The 24,302-nt window shown below is 41.9% G+C and overlaps 1 protein-coding gene across 16 annotated transcripts in view; it reads left to right on the forward strand.

Annotated features, from left to right (window-relative positions):
- The window catches only part of CACNA1C (calcium voltage-gated channel subunit alpha1 C), a 550,248-nt gene that overhangs the window by 345,789 nt on the left and 180,157 nt on the right, over positions 1-24,302 (forward strand). For 9 of the 16 annotated variants that reach the window (XM_035127322.2, XM_035127323.2, XM_035127327.2 and 6 more), the window contains exon 8: positions 22,648-22,751. The exons of 1 other annotated variant lie outside the window; for it this stretch is intronic. In XM_035127322.2, the coding sequence (XP_034983213.1) occupies positions 22,648-22,751 (104 nt within the window). Of the gene's footprint in view, positions 1-22,173; positions 22,278-22,647; positions 22,752-24,302 lie in introns of all 16 variants that reach the window. 6 more of the 16 variants (XM_060279995.1, XM_035127329.2, XM_035127332.2 and 3 more) reach the window with 1 other exon arrangement.

The raw sequence follows: 24,302 nt of genomic DNA on the forward strand, positions 1-24,302 counted from the left end.
ACAAAGGAATCTTACATTTCTCTGTTGGGAAATGCAAAACCCTGTGCTTGGAGAGTTGAAGCAGTACTGTAAATCTCTTTCATGATAATCAGCCTTGTAAATGTAAATACAAAATAAACGTAAGCAGAAGGGGAAAGCCCCTAGAATTTGAACTGAAATCAGCTTTAACATTTAGAGACCTAGTGTCCTGAAGAATATTTTCATGCTTACAGTCAGGGCTTTATCCCTTTCAGAGTGAATTTCCAAAGCCTGTTAAAGATGAAAAGACTTTTAAATAACTAAGGTTTCTAAGTAGCAGAGGAATAGATGGATACTTTGTAATGCTGTAGAATTTGCAATGAAATTAATAATCAACCCTCCTGTGTAAATAGCTTTTGAGCCTTATGGGTACTTTTAAAAAATGCATTTGGGAAAACAAGCAGTCTTATTTATTTATTTTTAAAAAGAACACATTTGTGCTGCTGACCAAGGTGACCCACTAGCAAATACACTATGATCAAAGTCACTTTGAAGGTCCCTTAGGGAATTTGTATAGGTCACACATAATCAGTGCTAAAATAAAATAGATTGACATATCTGACTAGGCCAGGGACTTCACCCAGTGTTTTTTCCTTATGATTTTGTAGATTTACTGGGATCTGATGACACAACTCAAATTGAATATTATTGAATATCACAAAATACATTATGCAAAATAAGGACGACAGGTTCTTATCATAGGATATAGAACCCATGTAGAATCAGTCAAGTCTAATACTATATCTTTTAAATATTAGACAAAACCATATGCTCGGTGGATGGAAACAGGTATTAAAGTCCAAGGAGGTAACTTCATAGCTGGCCAGAGAGAGCAGGAGCTAGAACTGAGAAGACAGGAAGTCGTTAAGACCTCTAAAATATTAGAGAGAAAGAGTTTTACATTTGCAGAAGCCATGTTGATTCTTCAGCAATACTTGTCCTTTTATATGCTTTATCGTTTTGTCTTAAATAATACTTTCCACCAATTTACCTGGACAGACATTAAGCCAAGTGGCCTGTAATTTTCTGGATCCCTTTTAAAGAACTGGTATGGAGGCCAAGCTCAGGGACACATTATGTGTTGAATCAATCTATTTCGATCACTGACCAGAGTGACATCACATGTTAGAAGATCAGCTTTTTGATATTTGAGTTCTATAAGAACTCTTGGATAGATGCCATCTGCACCTGATGGTTTGTTACTTTAAAAATTCTTAAATAATAATAATATTAATAATAATAATAATAATAATAATAATAATAATAATAATAATAATAATTTATTAAATTTATTATTTATACCCCGCCCATCTGGCCACTCTGGGCAGCTTCCAACAGAAGAATAAAACACAATAATCTATTAAACATTAAAAGTCTCCCTGAACAGGGCTGCCTTCAGATGTCTTCTAAAAGTCTGGTACTGTAGTTGTTTTCCTTTTTGACATCTGTTGGGAGGGCGTTCCACAGAGTAGGCGCCACCACCGAGAAGGCCCTCTGCCTAGTTCCCTGCAACTTGGCTTCTCGCAATGAGGGAACTGCCAGAAGGCCCTCGGCGCTGGACCTCAGTGTCCGGGCAGAACGATGGAGGTGGACACGCTCCTTCAGGTATACTGGACCGAGGCCATTTAGGGCTTTAAAGGTCAGCACCAACACTTTTAATTGTGCTCAGAAACATACTGGGAGCCAATGTAGATTTTTCAAGACCGGTGTTATGTGGTCTCGGCGGCCGCTCCCAGTCACCAGTCTAGCTGCCGCATTCTGGATTAGTTGTAGTTTCCGAGTCACCTTCAAAGGTAGCCCCACGTAAAGCGCATTGCAGTAGCCCAAGCGGGAGATAACTAGAGCATGCACCACTCTGGCTAGACAGTCTGCAGGCAGGTAGGGTCTCAGCCTGCGTACCAGTTGGAGCTAATAGACAGCTGCCCTGGACACAGAATTGACCTGCGCCTCCATGGACAGCTGTGAGTCCAAAATGACTCCCAGGCTGCGCACCTGGTCTTTCAGGGGCACAGTTACCCCATTCAGAACCAGGGAATCCTCCACACCTGCCCGCCTCATGTCCCCCACGAACAGTACTTCTGTCTTGTCAGGATTCAATTTCAATCTGTTAGCCGCCATCCATCCTCCAACCGCCTCCAGGCACTCACACAGGACCTTCACTGCCTTCACTGGTTCTGATTTGAAAGAGAGGTAGAGCTGGGTATCTTCCGCATACTGATGAACACCCAGCCCAAACCCCCTGATGATCTCTCCCAGCGGCTGCATGTAGATGTTAAAAAGCATGGGGGAGGCCTATTTAGCTTACTTCTTCAAATGTCCTTCCTGAAAGGTCAATTCAGGCACAGGGTTGTTTCCTACATCTTCCACAGCGTACAGACATATGCAAAGAATTCATTCAGTTTTACTACAACCTCCTTATCCTCTTTTAGCAAACATGCAACTCCTTTCTGGACTAATGGTCCAACCACCTCCCTAGTTACTATTCTGCTTCTGATGCGTTTCATAAAGTATATTGTTGGCCTTAATGTTTTTAGTGATATCCACTTTTTGCTTTGTTTCTAGTGTTATTGCCAAACTACCAGTTACTTAAATGTATGGCCACATTTCCTCACTGTGTCTCCTGGCAGTGTTTGATGAATATGTTGTCTATTTCAAGCACTGGATTAAAATACAAGTTTCACTAGGCAAACTTTAAATAGGAAATTATTGAAAATATCAAACATCATTTCTAGAAAATGTAGAAATGATGGCTGGGAGATATACTAGCAGAACTGCAAAAGGGCACCTCTGTATATGTGGATCAGGGTCTGTTGAGGATCTTGTACATTATATTCTATATGATTCACCTAGAGCCAAATTTAATCTCCCCTTTTCAGACCGCCTTAGAAGTTCAACCAGATGTCTTTAAAATTAAAAGGCTATTGGCAGATGTTCATAGGGTGGCACTATTTGTACTAGCAGCAAGAAAGACAAGGACAACCTTTATGGATAATGCAAGTGCCAAACCCTAGGGATGCTGACCAGAAGGAATGGTTTTTTGTTGTGTGCTCCCAGTACATTTCTGAGCACAATTCAAAGTTTTGGTGTTGACCTTTAAAGCCGTAAACGGCCTCGGTCCTGTATACCTGAAGGAGCGTCTCCACCCCCACTGTTCAGTCTGGACACTGAGATCCAGCACCGAGGGCCTTCTGGAGGTTCCCTCGCTACGAGAAGCCAAGTTACAGGGAACCAGGCAGAGGGCCTTCTCAGTAGTGGCAGCCACCCTGTGGAATGCCCTCCCACCAGAGGTCAAAGAGAACAACAATTACCAGACCTTTAGAAGGCATCTCAAGGCAGCCCTGTTTAGGGAAGCTTTTAATGTTTGATGGATTTCTGTATTTTAGTATTTTGTTGGAAGCCGCCCAGAGTGGCTGGGGGAACCCAGCCAGATGGGCGGGGTATAAATAATAAATTATTATTATTATTATCATCATTATTATTATTTATTGTGTGTGTGTTTTTCTGGACATTGTACATCTGTCTTAGTCTAGTGCATGTAAAGTCTGTCGTTCTGTAGTTATGTGATTTGTGCTTATATTGTATTGTGATAGCCATTGGCTATAAACAATAAAAATCTATTGACTGACTGATTGAATGATTGATTGAGAAAATATATGAAGTGTAGGCTACTGTGAACAGGATGGGCTGGCAGTATTTATGTGGTCCCCCATTCAGATTCAGATCTGCTTTGTTTCACCAAGGTGGCTGAATCATGTGGTTTCAGACTATGCCCTGTGACCTGTTCTATACTATTTATTTAAAGCATTTTTACCCTGCTTATCACCTAAAAAGACTTGCAGAGTGTGGTTTACAGAACAGGAGAAAAAAAACAAAAAATGACAGTCCCTCTCCTCACAAAAGGATTCAATATGGCTAACCTCAAAAACACCCACCCACCCCACTCACACATGAAAACAAAGTTCACCACAGCCAATCACAAACAAGCAACCACACCCTAGGCCAACCCCAACTTCTCTCACCACCAAAGGTACAGAAGCGAATAGCAAAAAGAACCTGCACAAATGATGCTGACATAAAACCCCACACATGCATTAAATAAAATAGAAACATTGCCACCTGACCCCACCCCCACTCACCATGGCCCCCTCCACCTCTTTCCACCCTTTCTTCCTAATTTACCATAACACTAATGTCTCAACAAATGAAACTGACCTGTAGAAAATGTAACTTGAAAAATAGACATTGCACATATTTTGTAAACCAAGAAATCTTTAATAAAAATACATTAAAAAATAAAACAAAAGGATTAACAGAGACAGGGAGAGAAATAGGAGGAGAGGGGTGGGGGAACCACATTCAGATATCAATTCTTAAAGTTACAGTTCTCAGGTCTGAAGCTGAGATGGAAATAGTTCAGGTAGTTTGATGGAATGGTTACTGCTAGAAGACACGGAAAGATAGGCAGAGCCAGGTGGTCTCTCAGAAGAGCTGTTAGAATAGTCTTGAGCAGGCATAGGCAAACTCTGATGTTTGGGACTAAAATTCCCATCATCCTTAGCTAACAGGACCAGTAGTCAGGGATGATGGGAATTGTAGTCCCAAACATCTGGAGGGCCAGAGTTTGCCTATGCCTGGCCTTGAGTCTCTTTTCTCCTTTGGCTGGAGCCTAATGGAGTGCCTGCTGCTAGGTGATAGCTGAGTTGCTAGCCCAGAGTTTTGCTTCAGAAGCAATGGCCTTGCACAGATTTTACCTACAACACTAGAGGCCCCAGTTAAAGATCTCTAAGGAACAAAAGGCAGGCTTAAGCAGTATGTGGACCGAGAACTCCCAGAAGTGCAAGCTGGATTTCGAAAGGGCAGAGGAACCAGAGACCAAATAGCAAACATGCGCTGGATTATGGAGAAAGCTAGAGAGTTCCAGAAAAACGTCTACTTCTGCTTCATTGACTATGCAAAAGCCGTCGACCACAGCAAACTATGGCAAGTTCTTAAAGAAATGGGAGTGCCTGATCACCTCATCTGTCTCCTGAGAAATCTCTATGTGGGACAAGAAGCTACAGTTAGAACTGGATATGGAACAACTGAGTGGTTCAAAATTGGGAAAGGAGTAAGACAAGGTTGTATATTGTCTCCCTGCTTATTTAACTTATATGCAGAATTCATCATGCGAAAGGCTGGACTAGATGAATCCCAAGCCGGAATTAAGATTGCCGGAAGAAATATCAACAACCTCAGATATGCAGATGACACAACCTTGATGGCAGAAAGCGAGGAGGAATTAAAGAACCTTTTAATGAGGGTGAAAGAGGAGAGCGCAAAATATGGTCTGAAGCTCAACATCAAAAAAACCAAGATCATGGCCACTGGTCCCATCACCTCCTGGCAAATAGAAGGGGAAGAAATGGAGGCAGTGAGAGATTTTACTTTCTTGGGCTCCTTGATCACTGCAGATGGTGACAGCAGTCACGAAATTAAAAGACGCCTGCTTCTTGGGAGAAAAGCAATGACAAACCTAGACAGCATCTTAAAAAGCAGAGACATCACCTTGCCGACAAAGGTCCGTATAGTTAAAGCTATGGTTTTCCCAGTAGTGATGTATGGAAGTGAGAGCTGGACCATAAAGAAGGCTGATCGCCGAAGAATTGATGCTTTTGAATTATGGTGCTGGAGGAGACTCTTGAGAGTCCCATGGTCTGCAAGAAGATCAAACCTATCCATTCTTAAGGAAATCAGCCCTGAGTGCTCATTGGAAGGACAGGTCGTGAAGCTGAGGCTCCAATACTTTGGCCACCTCATGAGAAGAGAAGAATCCTTGGAAAAGACCCTGATATTGGGAAAGATTGAGGGCACTAGGAGAAGGGGACGTCAGAGGACAAGATGGTTGGACAGTGTTCTCGAAGCTACGAACATGAGTTTGACCAAACTGCGGGAGGCAGTGCAAGACAGGAGTGCCTGGCGTGCTATGGTCCATGGGGTCACGAAGAGTCGGACACGACTAAACGACTAAACAACAACAAGGAACGAAACATGCCCCCATAGTGGCATCATAGAATATTCAGCCCATTACCTTTTTTGGGGGGGTGTCCCTAAAATTGATTGATCCTTGGTATTAGATGAAATCTAAGAACCTTTTGGTTGGGATGGGCTTACCTTAAAGTGGTTAAGGATCCTGCCCCCCCCCAATAAATAAGACAGATCTACAATGTCCAGACTAAGACAGATCTGCAATGTCCAGGGGAAAACACACATCAAATAAATATACTTTGTTGTTGTTTCACACAATGGCTGCCCTGAACAACCCAGTGGTGTTTGCTATATTTTGGAACATTTGTCCAAAGGGATTGATGCTATGTTAATAAAGTAGCAACATTTCTTGGGGGAGGCAGGAGATGACTGCCCTTAATAAATAAGAAATCTGTGCCTCCTTGCCTGCATGTTAAGGCCACCCCACCTGAAAGTTCATATAATTCATTCCCACGGTGTTGCTTTGTGAAGGATGAATAGTTCCCACTCTTAATAGAAAATGCTTGGTTTCGAGATAGTTGGGGCAAGGCAAGGGGATTGTCATTGGAAATGTGTTGAATGCAAAAATGTTAGACAAGTACAGGGGTACCTCGGGTTAAGAACTTACCGTAATTCGTTCTGGAGGTCCGTTCTTAACCTGAAGCTGATCTTAACCTGAGGTACCACTTTAGCTAATGGGGCCTCCCACTGCTGCTGCACTGCCACCACACAATTTCTGTTCTCATCCTGAAGCAAAGTTCTTAACAGGAGGTACTATTTCTGGGTTAGCGGAGTCTGTAACCTGAAGCGTCTGTAACCCGAGGTACCACTGTACTTATTCTCATTTTCCCTGGCCAATCACTCAATGTTTAGGTTGTATAGTAGATCTAAAGACTTAATCCTTTCACAAATCCTTATCAGACGTCTATCTAAGCAACTGTATCCCTCTGGGGTGGAGTGTTTAGGTTAGTTCATCAGGAACCATTATAAATCAATGGATTAGTTGCAGGCTCCTTGGGATGGTTTTCTGCAGTTAGATAAGGGTCTCTGGCAATGCCTTGCTTTCTCTTGGCTTATTGCACTTTGGGAGAGAAGTAAATTTGTTGGTTGAAAAAATAGCTCCCCTCCACCTCTGCTGTTATTACTGGCAGAGAGCCAGAATAATAATAATAATAATAATAATAATAATAATAATAATAATAATAATAATAATAAATTTTTATTTTTTATTTTTTAAACATACTTTTTATTAATTTTACAAAATACAAAAAAGACGGTACATACATAAACACCTTTTCCACCTCCTTCCCACCCACCCCCATGGGTCCTCCCCTGCCACAGAAGTATCCCATGTAGGTGAACAGTCAGAGATGGTCCATTTTATGCTTGGATTTCTGTCCTCCTCCCCCTCCCCTGACCCCAAAGCCCCCCCCTGCCACCAGGGGGCTCCAGTAAACCAGGGCAGTACGCAGGAGGCCATCCATCCAACCATCTATTGTCATACCAAAAAAAGAGAGAAAAATAGAAATAGGAAAAAAAAAGAGAAAAAAGAAAGGGCAAAAAAAGAGAAAAAAACAATACAATTTTTTTTTCCTTACATTCATAATTGTAAAACCATATTTTGTGGGCTTCCCCTCCCTCCCCCCTTCCCCGGTTTTCATCCCTTTTTTATCATCTTCAACAGTTTCTTACTTTATAAAAATACACCTTTATATCTTATACAACTTATAAATCAATTGTTATCATTTTCACCTAATATCCAAATCACTGAAAAATCAAACTCCCATTTTATTTTCCCGTGCCTAATTTATACTCCCTCTATAAGCCTCCATATTTTCACATTTTTCCAAAATCCATTCACTTTTAAAACTATAACTATTCTTAATTTAACCTTACATCCCCGATTACCGGCTCCACCCCCCCAATCCAGCAAATTCCATAATCAGCAGACCAGTTATAAACCTGTTAATCCATCCTTATAATCACAACTTCACTTTCCCTTCACCCCACCCCCTGTTTACAGTCTTTTGCCATCCAGGCCACCATACAAGGCCCCTGAATTTCTTCTCTTCTCTGCATATTTTTTCCTTCTTCCCTGTGGGCATTCTGGAATTCCAATAATACCAATCGTGCCCCCCTCGAAGGCAGGGCGCTCCATCCAACTTTTTGTAGAGTAAGGTCATCATTTTTTTTGTGGTGGGCTTCATTTTGTGTTGAATCATCACAGTCCTCATCTTCAACTTTTCCTTCCAAATCACAGTCACCATCATTGTCATTCTCACATTCATCTTTTTCAGTTTCAGTTTCAAAAGCTTCATCTTCTAAAAAATCATATTCTGCCATCACCATCTGAAATTGTTGCTGTAACTCTTGCCGTTGTGTCTCCTCTTGACATAGTTCTATTCTTGTTTCCCACATTAAGGTCAAAACAGACCGCTGGAACTCAGGGGAACACTTTTTTGTTGACATAGTTCAATCCTGCCAAGGTCAAAACTTATCACGTGGGGTGGAATATGATCACAGTTTATTTTCTCGACTCCATTTTTAACAAACTGGCTGCATTCTTCAAGTCTTATTAACAATAAAGTTCGAACTCATTTCACAAACATTTAAACCAAAAAAAGAATTTCCACAAAGTCCAGAAATACAAAATAAAATAAAAATTGACTTATAAATCCTGATCAACTCACTGGGTTGTCTGGGCTGCCGGCTCCCGAGGAAAAGAAAGGTTTTTCTTAGTCTTTACCTCTTGCTGCAGGGCACTCACAACCACAGTCCCTCTTCCCTTTCACCCTGCATTTAGGGGAGATTCTCTTTGATGCCTCTGAGGGATCCTTTTAAATTGAAATCTTCTGTTTACGGCTTCGGGATTCTATTTACTGTCTCTTTTGTTGCCGTGGGGGGGGGGTGGCTTCCTCTTTTCTCCCCTCTCTCCCAGATCCAAATTATTTTGTAATCCAAATCGTGAGGTTACTTACAGTCTTGTTTCCAATCGTTATATTTTTGGAAGAATCCAGCGCTCTCCGCCTTCGGCTCGAAGCTTCTCCCCGCTAGGATAACGTTGCCGCTCAAAATGCCCCCCGCGACTTCTACCCTCCTCGCTCCGGAGCTCTTATTAGAGCTGACCGGAGGGTTGGGGAGTCCGGATTCGGGCTCTGCTGAGCAAAATTTGCCCCCGGGACACCCTTCCCGGGGTTCTAAGGGGCGCAGCGTCGCTTTCGCTGCCCTCCCCACTCCTAACAGGGACGGGCCGTCTCGGAGACGAGACGAGACCCCGCCGATCGGCGCTGGCGCTGAACCGGAAGCAATAATAAATTTTTATTTATACCCCGCCCTCCCCAGTCAAAAACCGGGCTCAGGGCGGCTGACACCAACAGAATTACAATAAAACATAAAAACAATTAGTTAAAATACAGATTAAAATACAGTATTAAAATTTAAAATGCAGCCTCATTTCAAGTAGGCCATAAATCCAAGCCATGAGGGAGGAAACACAGGGGTCAGGCCGAGTCTAACCCAAAGGCCAGGCGGAACAGCTCTGTCTTGCAGGCCCTGCGGAAAGATGACAGATCCTGCAGGGCCCTGGTCTCCTGGGAAAGAGCGTTCCACCAGGTTGGGGCCAGTACTGAAAAGGCCCTGGCTCTTGTAGAGGCCAATCTAGCCATCTTATGACTCGGGATCTCCAGAATATTATTATTTGTGGACCTTAAGGTCCTCCGTGGGGCATACCAGGAGAGGCGGTCCCGTAGGTACGAGGGTCCCAAGTCGCATAGGGCTTTGAAGGTCAAAACCAGCACCTTAAACCTGATCCTGTACTCCACCGGGAGCCAGTGCAGCTGGTAAAGCACTGGATGAATGTGATCCCGCGGCCGGGACCCTGTAAGGAGCCTCGCCGCGGCATTCTGCACCCGCTGGAGTTTCTGGGTCAGCTTTAAGGGCAACCCTGCGTAGAGCGAGTTACAATAGTCAAGCCTGGAGGTGATCGTCACATGGATCACTGTGGCCAGATCGGGGCGAGAGAGGTAAGGGACCAACTGCTTGATACGGCGGAGATGGAAAAATGCCACCTTTGCTGTGGATGCAACCTGCGCCTCCATGGAAAGGGAGGCGTCAAAGGTTACACCCAAACTCTTGACAGAAGGCGCTGGTACCAATTGAGCCCCTGCAAAAGATGGAAGTTGGCCCCCCCAACCCCATGTCGCCCCGACCCAGCCAGAGGACCTCTGTCTTCGAAGGATTTAGCTTCAGTCGGCTCCCACGTAGCCATCCAGCCACAGCTTCCAAGCACCTGGTGAGTGTGTCCGGGGCTGAGGCAGTGCAGCCGTCCATCAACAGATAGATCTGGGTGTCATCAGCATATTGATGACAACCCAGCCCCAAACTCCGGACAATCTGGGCAAGGGGGCGCATAAAGATATTAAAAAGAATTGGGGAAAGGATTGCGCCTTGCGGGACTCCACACACTAAGGGGTGCCGCGGCGACAACTCCCTCCCTAGCGCCACCCTCTGTCCCCGACCTGAGATGAAGGAACGCAGCCATTGTTGGACTGTGCCCTGAATCCCCACGTCGGCAAGGCGGTGGTCTAAAAGTTCATGATCGACCATATCGAAGGCTGCTGACAGATCTAAAAGAATCAGCAGTCCCGACCCACCTCGATCCAGCTGTCTACGGAGATCATCTGTTAAGGCGACCAGAGCTGTCTCGGTCCCATGACCAGGGCGAAAGCCGGACTGAAATGGATCTAGAGCCGATGTTTCATCCAGAAACCTACCAAGCTGTTCGGCAACCACTCTCTCAATTATCTTACCCAGGTACGGAAGATTCGAAACCGGGCAATAATTGGATAGATCTAAAGGATCTAGAGATGTTTTCTTTAAGAGTGGACGCACCACTGCTTCCTTCAACTCCTCTGGGAAAGTCCCTGTGCCCAGGGACAAGTTGATGATCTCACCCAGGGGGGCCCGTACCTCATCTGGACACGCTCTAATCAGCCAAGACGGGCACGGGTCCAGGGAGCAAGTGGTGGGCCTTCCAGCTCGGAGGAATCTGTCTACATCGGCAGGGAGTATCTGATCGAATTGGTCCAATACTGAACTCGAAGACAGTTGAGGGGCCTCCAGTTCCGTTATTGCATCCAAATTGGCAGGGAGGTCACGGCGGAGTGTCAAGACTTTCTCCGCAAAAAAGCTCGCAAATGCCTCACAGCTATGGGTCAAATTTGTATTTAAATTTGGCTGATCCTCTAGGGTTGTTAGAGACCTAATTATTCTAAAAAGTTGTGCTGGGCGAGAGCTAGCGGATGCGATGGAAGCTGAGAAGTAGGACTTTTTTGCAGCTTTCACCGCCATCTCATAGGCTTTCATAAGTTTCCTGTAAGATGTTCTTGAGGCTCCGTCGTGAGCACGCCGCCATACTCGCTCTAGCCGTCTAAGGTCCCGCTTCATTTTCCGAAGCTCCTCAGTAAACCCAGGGGCCCGGTTTCGGCGGGGTCGCAGAGGGCGCTTAGGTGCGATCTCATTGATGGCCGCCAAGAGCCGGTTATTCCAGTTCTCGACCAGCTCTTCTAATGAGCCGCCAGGGGGAGCAGGGTCCCGCAAGGCCTGACGGAATCCGTCAGGATCCATCAGCCTTTGCGGGCGAGCCCAAATAGGCTCGCCACCCAAGCAGGGGAGGGGCGGGAAGTCAATCCTGGCTTTCAGAGCGTAGTGATCAGACCATGGCACTTCCACAGTTGGGGACATGATCACGTCTATACCCACACCAAAGATCAAATCCAGCGTGTGGCCTGCTTGATGTGTGGGACCCAAAACAAACTGGGAGAGCCCTAGTGTCGCCATGGAAGACACCAGATCCGGAACCCGTGAGGAGGGGGTGGCATCTGCATGGATGTTGAAGTCCCCCAAAACCAGTAGGTTAGGGAACTCCAAGGCCCAGCCTGCCACCACCTCCAGCAGGTCCGACAGGGTGGCTGCTGGTGCGCTAGGTGGTCGGTACACCAGCCAGACAGCCAAGCCCCCCTTGGTGCCCCACACTAGGCCAACACATTCAATGCCGGTGATTGATGGTGATGGCAGAGCCCTGAAAGAGCAATCCTCCCGGATTAACAGCACTACCCCTCCCCCCGACCCACAGTCCGCGACTGGTGGAGGACGGAGAAGCCCGGGGGTGTTATCTCATGCAGGGCAACTACTTCGCCTTCACGCACCCAGGTCTCAGTCACGCAAGCCAGAATAGCTTGCTAACAGCCTGGTTCACTGCTAGGTGACTCCTTGCTTTTAATATTTTGTTCTCAGAGAGCAGACTCAGACTGCATCTGTAAAAATAAAAAGACAGGTTTCTGTATCAAAAAGCATTACTTGAGATGTTGCCCAGTTTATTTACTTGTATTGCCAGAAATATAGATGGGACGCCAGTACAAATATTTCCATGTACTGTATGTGTCCATTCCTTATACAGTGAATAACAGTGAATTTCATTGCTGGACCATATATTACACAAAGTGGCACCTCCCTCCTTAATAGAGGCAGTTGAATTGCACTGAGTTGCTAATTGCTTTTGCATTCATTAGTTTTATCCTGCAAAGATTTAACTGTCTCATCATGAAGGAAATAAAAATGAAAGTTTATATGATTAAAAAACAACCCCTAATACTTTGAGCAAATAAAAATCAGAGCAAGTTTTGCAAAGGATTGGAGCTCATATTGTGTATCATTAAAATATTTTCTACCTGGAAATCTGGACATTTTCTTTCTTTCTAAAAGAAGTGTTCTTCCTCATTTCTATTCTGGGCTACTGTAACCACAGAGCAAAATGTTCTGTTGGCTTTGTCTTTAATGGCCCCCTGACCCTAGGCAAATTTATTTGGGAGTTAATAGTACAATGCTCTGCATGTTTACTCAGAAATCCAGTTGGGTGTCATTGGGGTGTATTTCATCACAGTAAGTGTGTTTAGATTGCAGTCCTAGTCAGTTAGGGGGTACTCAAGGTTACGCAGGACCGGCACCTCTTTTATTGTTAAAAAGTGTGACACTTACTGTAACAACTTCATGGTGAGTACCAGCACCTATTTTTCTCTTCCCCTCCCGTCCGAGCTCTGCACTCTTTCTCTCCCCCCCCAACTCTGTTCTCTCTCTTCCCCTCCTGCCTGAACTTTGCGCTCTTTCCATGGGCCGTGGTGCATTTTGTGGGTGCCCAGCCCCTATTATGGGAAATTTTGTGGGTGCTCGAGCACCCAGAGCCCTGAGGAGATTGTGCCTATGTGTGGTGTGCATTTTCTAGTGGGGTGGGGTAGAATTTGTCCTTTTAGTTGTTTTGTACATTGTTGTTTTTTCCTTTGCTTTTTAATTGATTTTACAAGTTTGTATTTTATCTTAAGTTACTTTGAGACTTTAAAAATAAAATGACAAGCAAATGTGAATAATAATACTAATAGGTTGATGATTGGTGCCAGATTGTGCAGACAAGAATTAAAGGGCTGGCGGTCAGCTACCAAATGATATAATGTGATACAACACAGGCAGAACACGAAGGCACAGAAATAACCAAAGTCTTACTGTATTAATAGGAAATAAGGTAAACGCAAAGTACAGACGATACACGGTGGATCAGCAACGACGCGACAGACAGGTTGCCGGCGTTTAAGACCTGTTTCATCCAATATTGGGCTTCTTCAGTGGTATCTTCTTTCTGTTATTTTAATACATTCAAATTAAGTTCGTTAGTATTTAAACAAAATATCTAAATAGGTGTTTGGACAAACGAATTTGTACAGGCAATACTTACAGTGAAAGTACAGTTTCTTATTTAGGCTTAGGCCACAGTGTTTTCTTGTTAATTTTTCAAAATCACTAACAACAAAAATAAGATACTGATTTCAGTTACACATTATTAAGAACAGATATCTAAACCAAACATATTAGAAATTAATGCTTACACATCTTGTATTCTTTGTATTCTTAGTTAGAATGTGTTATTTTGGTACATTCAAATTAAATTCGTTAGTATATTCAAATTGGTGTTTGGACAAACGAATTTATACAAGCAATACTTACAATGAAAGTACAGTTTCTTATTTAGGCTTAGGCCCCAGAGTTTCCTTGTTAATTTTTCAAAATCACTAACAACAAAAATAAGATACTGATTTCAGTTACACATTATTAAGAACAGATATCTAAACCAAACATATCAGAAATTAATACTTACACATCTTGTATTCTTTATATTCTTAGTTAGAGGAGAATGTGGTGGCCTAAGCAAGATTGCTCTGTTTGAATCACATATATTTACACACAGGGAACTCCTTCCCAGGAGATAAGCAATTAGGGAGGGACGGGCAGAATTCAAGTACTGCAAAGACTTACAGAGTTGATGTATGGTTAAATGAATACTGAGAGATCCAGATCTGAATTGAGGCCATACGGTTGTAATGTCTTAAGCATGAAGATTAATTTGGTTTCTTGTTGCCTGAGAATCTTTAAAATATCCTGTTTATGGTATTTTTTAGGGGTATACTGCCAGATGCCAAAAAACATGAAGTCTGAATCACTATGCTTCTTTTGTAGGAAGTGAGGTGTGAGGGGAGCTTCCATAACTTGGTTACGGAAGCGTGATCTATGCTCCCCTATGCGAACCTTAAGGGGTCGCGTAGTGCTTCCTATGTACAGTTTGTTGCAGGGACACCGGATGCAATATACCACATTTTTAGAATTGCAGGTTGTCATCGAATTAATCTTGAAGGTAAACTGGGTATGTTCACTCCTAAGCTCCTTGACTGGTAAACTGTAGGGACACAAATTGCAGGAGCCGCACCTGTAGTGGCCTTTGGTGATGATAGATGACGGTTCTAGGCAATCTGCTTTCACCAGTTGATTGCGTAGGGTCCCTTTCTTTCTAAACCCTAAGAGCGGGGGATCTTTACAGCCAGGAATGTCTTCCACAATGTGCCAGTGTTTATATATTATGTTTCTGATATGATGGGCTAGGGGAGTGAAATCCATCCCCATAACTAAACGGGAGGATTTTCTGTTGGTGTTGTCAGATGGTGTTGCAAGTAACTCTTCCCTGTTGCGACTGTCGACGCGTTTGTATGCGTCTTGTATAATGTAATCAGGGTAGCCCCGATTCGTGAGGGCTTCTCCTAGCTTGTGAGCAGCATTGCGGTAGTCTTTCTCAACGGTAGCATTCCTTTTGAGCCTGATTAATTGTCCGTACGGTAAATTCCTTCTCAAATGTGATGGGTGGCTGGAAGAATAATGGAGTAGGGAGTAGCGATCCGTTAGCTTTTTGTACGGTTTGAATGCCAGGGACTTTTTGGTCGGAAATATAAACAATTACGTCCAAAAAATGAATTTCTTTGTGATGATGCTGGCATGTAAATTTTAAATGGGGATCCAGAGTATTCACCCATTCTAGAAATGCTGTGCACGTTCCTTCAGATTTAAAAATTATAAACAAATCATCAATGTATCTTTTGATCAAAATAATATCCTGTGAATAAGGGTTAGAGTCAGAAAAAAATGTTTGTTTTCAAAATCAATCATATGAATATTGGCCACCGAAGGGGCCAGAGCCGCTCCCATAGCGACACCCTGAGTTTGGAGATAAAAGTCATTTTTATACCGGAAGAAATTATTTTCAAAAACAATATCCAATAATTGGATTAAAAAATGATATGGCGGATTTTGATCAAAATAATATCCTGTGAATAAGGGTTCCACCGTGTATCGCCTGTACTTTGCGTTTACCTTATTTCCTATTAATACAGTAAGACTTTGGTTATTTCTGTGCCTTCGTGTTCTGCCTGTGTTGTATCACATTGGAACTCTGCACGTTTTGGCAGCATTGGCCCATTGTTTCAGCTTTGGATTCACCAAATGATATAAGGCAAGATTTCTACTGCTACTATTCATAAAAATAGAATGCCCTGTGTGGAACACAACTTGGAACAGGTGTTACATAGAGCTAGGCAGGCCCATGTTCTTAGCTGAAATTAAAGGCGGCTTTTCTTGCTTTGGCCACCATGTGAGTGATGCTGCAGCATTGCAGAGACTGAGGCAGGAGCACATTCAGAGTGAGAGCTGCTCTAGTGGTTTGAGTGCCCCCAACACCTTGCACCCTATCAGGACACCCTGCTTCTACTGATTTCTATATTTACTTTTACCACAAGATGAGATCAGTTCCTTTTGTCAAGTTTTCAAGTTTTAAAATTCAGATGTGGAAGTTTTGGGCACTGCTGACAATATGAAGTTTCACCAAATGCAGTTCCGTGTTTCTGCATGTACCACAGATTATCTCATAATAGAACTAAGATGCTGGTAGATGAACATCTTTTCTTGGTGCAGTTCATGCAACTCATAAATAAGAAATCCACATTGCACCAAATGTACTATTAAGGACCAAACAACTTTTTATGATGGAACAGTTATAATAAATACGTGTGTGTGTGTGTGTGTGTGTGTGTGTGTGTGTGTTTTTAAAATGAACAGTATTGAAAACATCCTGGCAGATTTCATGGTCTGGTTAGGCAGTACGTGAGTGCATCAAATATTACTCTGTGCAGGTTCTTCATCTTAGTAGAGAAACTACGAAAGACTAGACTTTGGACTCAGCTTGTTGTTGTTTAGTCGTCTTAGTCGTGTTTGACTCTCCGTGACCCCATGAAGCAGAGACTCAGCTATACAGCTGCAAATAAAACATTTTAAGTGTGTTTTAAGTGCAATATACAATGTGACACTAGATGGTGATGGTGAGCCTTATGGAAATTCAATGTATTTTTAAAAATGCTTTTAGAAAAGGCATTTTCAGAATGGTTCTTATATGCATGTAGATTCCACCCTGATCAGTAAAAAAAGTTCTGCAGGAAAAAGCCTACATCTGCTGTCAAGGATTTGGGTTTGTGAATAATGGCTGCATATTGGCAAATTGCCAATATTTTTTTTAAAAAACAAACATAGATTCAGGGTGCTCCTTTTCATAATAGAAAAATAATGTTCTGCTGATGGTCTCATGAGACTTTAGAAACAAGTCCTCCTTACAAGAAATCAGAAGTCCTTCATAGCAAGCACTTTGTATAGAGGCCAAGTATCCATGAAATAGCTATTGTAGCTCTATAAAATATATTTTAATGTCATTTGTCACATATCCTATAATTGGTCCATCCCTGCCCCACACCAGGGTGAAGGATACATTATGTCAGTTTCAAATAAGTATAGGAATTTGGCATTGTTTATCTGCACTACAAATATACAAAGAACTAAACTGCAAAGAAACATTTCTGTGGTACAGCAGGACTGATTTTCCATTTACTGCTTCTCTGGCAGTAGCTCTGCTCCAGTTCTGGTAGCTTGATAATTGTACAAACACAGTTGAACAGAGGGAGTCTATCTGCAGGATGAAAAGTCTGCTTGCTCTGTTTTTCCTAATTTTAGCAGCTTTTCTTAGCCCTATACAGTACAAGTTCCATACTTAAAGGACTAGCTCATTCTGTATAATCCTGGAATCCCTTATTGGAACTACCACCAAAATCTACTGAGATTGGTGTCCCTACTTGATTCCCGTACATACCCAGTAGATCCCTACAGTCTGCAGGTTCCAAATATCTCAGGAACCTGCTCCACAGTAACTTATAGCAGAGCTTTTAGCACGGCTGCCCCTATTCTGTAAAATAACAGTCCTTTCATGATATGACAGGCATTTTCCAGAAACAATTAGAATATTCCTGTTCCAACAGACTTTCCCAGATGGATAATTGGGGCTTTTCCATACAGTGGCGTAGCAATGGGGGCGATGGGGGCGGGTCGCCCCGGGTGCCACCCTGGAGGGGGGGGGATAACACTTGGTGCCCCTCCCCGCTGGGGAACTTTTTTTTCTGTTGCATGAGATTTTTAAACTGTTTTTATATGTTCTTTCAATGCTGATTTCATATCTGAAGTCGGTTTTGTTCTGTAAGCTCTAGTTTTTTTGCAATTCATGTTTTTCACTTTTCGCCAGAGCCGCGTGGGGGGATGACAAAAAAAAACCCACACCGGGTACCACCTGGGCTTGCTACGCCTCTGTTTCCATCACTATCTGTTTTGTATTGTTTTAGTTTTGTTTTAAATCTGTTGTTTAAATCTGCTGTTTTCTGCATTTTTAGTAGTTTTTCTTGCACGTTGCCTTGAGACAATTGTGGTGACTATAACTACTGTTATTATTGGTGGGGACTCAGGAAAGGAGCCCATTATGAGAAACTCCTTCTCTTGGAGATCTTCTGCTCTCCTCTTTATTGGTCTTCTAACACTCACGAAAGACCTGGTTGTTTTTTGCACTGACCAGTGGCTGCATTTCTGCTCTTTCTTGATACTGTTGTTCTGTTGCTGTTTCCTTTTGTGGTTTTAAATAGATTTAATTTGTGTTATATTGTTCATTAATGATGTTAGCTGAGTTGGAGGATAAATAAATTGTGCAACAAGATTAAATAAAAAACAGAAAGCTACAAAGTGACTGACATAGTACCATGGTAGGTGCTGTCACACTAAGGGCTAATCCAGACTTCATTTTGCACCACACTTTCCAGGCACAGATCCACGTTTTGTAGACCACATAGGTTTTCTTTTATCCCACCGCTTTTCTGAGAAAACCCTTTGTTCAACACTGAATCGGAAGAAGTTGACACAATTTGCTCACTAAGGCTGCAGTCTAACCATCCTGATGTTGATGACTATTAAAATGAATTGCAGGCCTCCATCAGCAGAGAGGGGCGCCACTGTTGAAGGAGAGGGCTCTGCTATGAGTGGCTGGGAAGCTACTCCTGGTGGCCCTCCTCCTGGGCAGCATTTTACCACCCTGTTCTTTAATTTATATTAGATTGGCACTGAATGGCTCACAGAGAGAGAGAGAGAGAGAGAGAGAGAGAGAGAGAGAGAGAGAGAGAGAGAGAGAGAGAGAGAGAGAGAGAGAGAGCACTTAAATTAAGGAGTTTTATCATGGCAATTTAAAAATTGTTTTTAAAAACTGCTTCCTTTCCAACTCCAGCCATTTTAGCAACATGTCTGTTGTTTTCAGTTAGAGACTTCTGATGTAAAACACGTCTGTTCCAGTAATGCAGCACTTTGTAGCAAGGCATAGCAGAAATCAGCCATAAACAGCTTCAGTAAGTACTATGGTGCAGATTAAACAATTGATTTAAGCAGTGGCTGCTCAGGTGAATTGTACCCTTCCCTGCCCACATGACTTTGTCATGTCCACTAGAGTGAACAGAATGTGTTAAGATGCACCCGTAGAAAAATCACAATATTCCCAAGAGGGTAGAAAATCAGTTGCAATTTGCATTTGTAGCTTAAAATAGAAGAACAGTGATTATAGCTCTAGGAGCAACCTAAAGCTTTTGGTCTACCCCTTTCTCAGCTCTTCAGAAAATAATCCTCAGGGTAACAACCATAGTGGCAGCAGAGGATAGGACAGGTATCACTGAGTCTGAAGAGAGCTACTTTCTTTACAGCTGGCAGCATAGGGAGAGGTTTTTCCACAACTGAGAAGTTTTAGGAACCCTTCATAATATTCTTTGAAAAATTAAAAAAAATTCATTGCACTGCAGCATTAGTATATTCACATCCCTCTTTGATGAGAAAACAGCAGCTCCCCATTTTCAGAGAGGCAGCAGCTTTGGCAGTGGCAGGCGAAAGGATTTGTGAAATTTCAGCAACCACTTTGTCCTTTGCATGGGGACTAGATAATGAACAAATACCAAGCAGGGGTTGTAAAACATTCACAAAAGCAAAGCAAAAGCATGCCCCATTTTTATTCCATCTATGATATGTTTTATAGGTTAATGCGAGAAACAGGATGTGAGCATCATTAGTTTGACCCAATGTATTCATTTGTCCAACACTCTTCCCTCCCTTTTCTTTTTGCCACTCAAGTGACTCTACACAGTGTAGAAACGTCCTCATGGTGTCAGCATTCATTGTTCCTAATAAGAACAGAGGAAACTGACATACTGAGTCAGACTATCAGTCCACGTAGCTCAGAATTCTGTGCACTGTCTGACTGGCAGTGCTTCTTCAGGATTTCAGGGGGGCATGTTCCCAGCTCTTCCTGGAGATACCAGGGACTGAATCTAGGACCTTCTGCATGCAGAAGCATTGAGCTATGGCTACCTCCCTGGGTTTATACAGGTTTGCTTTGAATACAATAGCTTTAAATCTTTTGTAATCATTTGAAATTGAGGAGACAACCTGTTCAGTTGCCACAAGAAAGTTCAGGTGTCATGGTGCTATAGGAAAAAGTGGAAGTCTTAGATATGAAATGTCAAAATTATACTTCTTTCCCTGCTTTTTTTTTTAAAAAAATAACAGATGGAAGCTGGAGACAGGAAAATTGTTCTGCTTTAGGAATGTGCTACTTGAAGCCATTGCTTCAGACTCTTTCATAAGAATGCTGGGCTTGATGTAGAATTATTATTATTATTTATTTTATTTCTATACCGCCCTATACCCGAAGGTCTCAGGGCGGTTCACATAAAGGATCACATACATAAAATCAAAATACAACAATAACCCAATAAATAAAACCCTATTATGTGCACCAACTTTATTTTGTCACAGCTCAGGATACAAGGAGTCCCTTGCATTCATGCAAAGGATGCTATTGGGAGAGTGCACAAGTTAATTATGGATAGGGCAGTTAGCCTTTATAACATAAAAGTTTTAAATACATTTATGAATGAAAATCAAGAGCAGAGGATTTGATTGTAGCTATGCAGGGAGTTTTACCTTCTACAGAATGAATTCCTGGAATTTTTTTTTAAAAGTTACAGGTAGGTAGCCGTGTTGGTCTGACGTAGTCGAAACAAAAAATAAAAAAAATTCCTTCGAGTAGCACCTGAGAGACCAACTAAGTTTGTCATAGGTATGAGCTTTCGTGTGCATGCACTTTCTGAAGAAGTGTGCATGCACACGAAAGCTCATACCTATGACAAACTTAGTTGGTCTCTAAGGTGCTACTGGAAGGAATTTTTTAATTTTTTGTTTCGACTACATCAGACCAACACGGCTACCTACCTGTAACTAGTACTATGGAAGGCACCACATTGAGCCGCATGAAATGGAAGTCCATCAACCTCACCAAGAAACTTGCACAGGTACAGACTGACATCTTCTTTCTAACTAAATACAAGAACCTGGACATTATACCCAAGGGTCTTAGAATTAAGAACCCTCTACAATCCACTTATCCTACTGAATATGCAAGGAAACTATGCCTTTATCGAAGAAGCTGCTAAAACATCTGATCGTTCTGAAGAAGTGTGCATGCACATGAAAGCTCATACCTATGACAAACTTAATTGGTCTCTAAGGTGCTACTGGAAGGATTTTATTTTTTTTAATGCTGTGGTTCAGCCTTGCTGTGCCAATGGGAAGCATTCCCAAAGCAGAAGGAAACATGTTAACGACTTGAAGATATTTACTGAAATATATGTACATAATGCACTTTAGTATAAAAACAGTGGTAATCACAGCGCATTTCCTTAACCCTGGTCTCCAAATTGGGTAGTTCTGTACAAATGGTTACTCCGAAAACAACAAAAATAAACGTTTGAATGTATAAACAAAACTAGATTGTTGCTGATGCACCACCCAAACTGTATTCAGTGTGACCATCTGCTTTGATAGCGCACCAAATTGGTCGGGGGGGGGCACACAGAGGAAAGGGTTTTCTTAACTTTGTTGTTGTTATTATTTTAAAAATGTAATCTCTATCCAATTGTTCACAAATATATTATGTCTATATTTTGTAACTGAGGGTTTCTTCCCCCCTTATTCCTCTATATTTTAATATGCTGAAGGCTATAAATAATAATCTAAACAAAGGATCACTGGAGTAACTGAAGTTCTGTTCATCACCTAGCGCATAATGTTATGCTTCTCTTATATCAATGAGTAAAATAGGTGGTTTCAAATATCTCTGGTTTAATTTCGCTCTCATGGACACATTCTGTTTTCACATGGTATTTTAAGCCAAAGGCCCTTCAAAACAGCTAAAATTAAGTATTAGCTAAAGTATGTCCAACTATCTCTTTTATCCACAGGCCTTATTTGCAAACCTTTCTGTCTTCCTTCCCTAATCCATTCTGCTTTCTGTCTCTATCTTCTAACTATCCTCCATCTTTCCAGATGCAGGACGCTATGGGCTATGAGTTACCCTGGGTGTACTTTGTCAGTCTGGTCATCTTTGGATCCTTTTTCGTTCTTAATCTGGTTCTTGGTGTGTTGAGCGGGTAAGCTGCTGGTTTTGGTGTTATTTTTTCCCCCTCATGCTGCAGGGCAAGACTCCAGAATCAGGGTTCTTCTGTGTCACCAGAATCCTTTAATTGTCACAAGCAAAACCAAGGGTTATATTTGTTATGATTCTACATCAATTCCCCAATGTACTGCAAGTTACATTGCAGTATACAGTGGTAGGAAATTCACTTGGTAAGGTGACCAAATACTTAACTCAATCTAGACTAAAGTAGGTAGAAAATTTACTTCCTGGTTGGTTGAACCGAACAACAAATTCAGCACTGGTGACTCAAGTTCCCTTCAACTGGAGCCTTGTAATGCTCAGGAATGGAACTTTCCACACTAATTATCATTCCACTCTTCCAGGTCAATGATGCCATAGGAAGGGACTGGCCCTGGATCTATTTTGTTACACTAATCATCATAGGGTCATTTTTTGTACTTAACTTGGTTCTTGGTGTACTTAGCGGGTAAGCAGTACCTGGAAAAATGTTTGGAATCATTATTGTTGTTGTTTAATTACACATGCTTCTGTTTTATTCTTTGTGTTCTGTTTCTTGGGTTGAAGATATGGGCCCAGATTCAACATATTCTCAATGTCATCTGCTAATGTCAGTGGGCTTTGGATCAACTTTACCTTATAAATGGACAGTGAAGACTAAATTAAAAGTATTCATTTTGTGGCATAATGGTATTAAGCAGCCTAAAGTTTTGGGGTGGGGGTTGAAAGCCAGCACTGCCAAAAGCTAGCAGTGCAAGGTGTGGAAAACACTCCCCACCCCTATATATAACATTATCAGGATTGAAACTTCACCCCAATATGCAAACTGTTGCCCCTGGTGGAAGTAATGAATATAGTAAATAACATGATCATAACTCATGAGCTTATAACTAGAATTTATGAGTGGTTTACGTGGGGTCTCAGTAGGGATTGGGAAGCACAGGTATAATTGCTTTGATTATTATTGGCTTGATAAGTTGATATCACAACGGAACTGGTAAATGTTGGCTATGTACCTGTGTGTCACAGAGGATTGGGCAATTTTAGAATTTGAATTCTAAGACCCCTGAGTGATTAAAGCACATAAGTTGTCTATATGCCATAGGTCTTTTCTTGTTATTACAATAGTGAAGCAGTTTCATAACTGTTTAATGAAACGTTGGCCATAGACAGAAAAATAATTCCTATTGCTTATTGGGTGATTTCCATTACATGTAATTTCAATGGGATTTTTCTGAGAATGACTAACGTTGGATATCACCCTATGCATGTGACGACATGGTAAAGAATTGGTAAAAAATGAATGGAAGTATATGAAACAAATTTTAACCTACTAGTGTTATGATTATTTATTCAATTTATATCCCATCCTTCCTCTGGAAGGTGCTTCTCAGATTATTATTTTTCTTGGCTAACAACTCTCCAATGTAGCTCCATTTAATCATTGAAAGACAGGGCAGGTTTTTGTTTTTGTTTGTTTGTTTGTTTTTGTTTTTGTCTTCTGAAAAATGGGGGTCTGAAACAAAAATAATGGTGGTAAAATAGGAAATATTTCAATTTTTACATTTTATACATGTCAATTGAAAAATGCAGGTTGCCCATTAGCTGTATAAACATTTGTTACAATACACGCTTAGCAGATTGCTGATTTGTTCTGAGGAAATTGCCCACATGAATAAAAGGGTAGTTCAGTCAACAAATCTTTTGATAATTTGCTTTCTTGGTATGACAGCTAACAAGCATAAATAATTGGTGCCCATTGTAAGATGTGGAACTGAATACTGAATGGAAATTGCAGTCATTTCACAGAATAATGCCAAATTTGGAGGTCATTCTTGGTCATATATTGATATTGAATAGATTCAAACTAGCACCATAGATGGAATTTTTAAAGAATTTCATTAGATATTCCCGGACACACCAGGCCCTCATAGATCAGATTTTAAGACACTGGTTTTTGTACTACATTACTGTTGTTGCTGTGGAGTGATTTTTCAAAAGCACTAATTTTTCCAATATT

Source organism: Zootoca vivipara, chromosome 10 (assembly GCF_963506605.1).
Source record: "Zootoca vivipara chromosome 10, rZooViv1.1, whole genome shotgun sequence".
Lineage (NCBI taxonomy): Eukaryota > Metazoa > Chordata > Lepidosauria > Squamata > Lacertidae > Zootoca > Zootoca vivipara.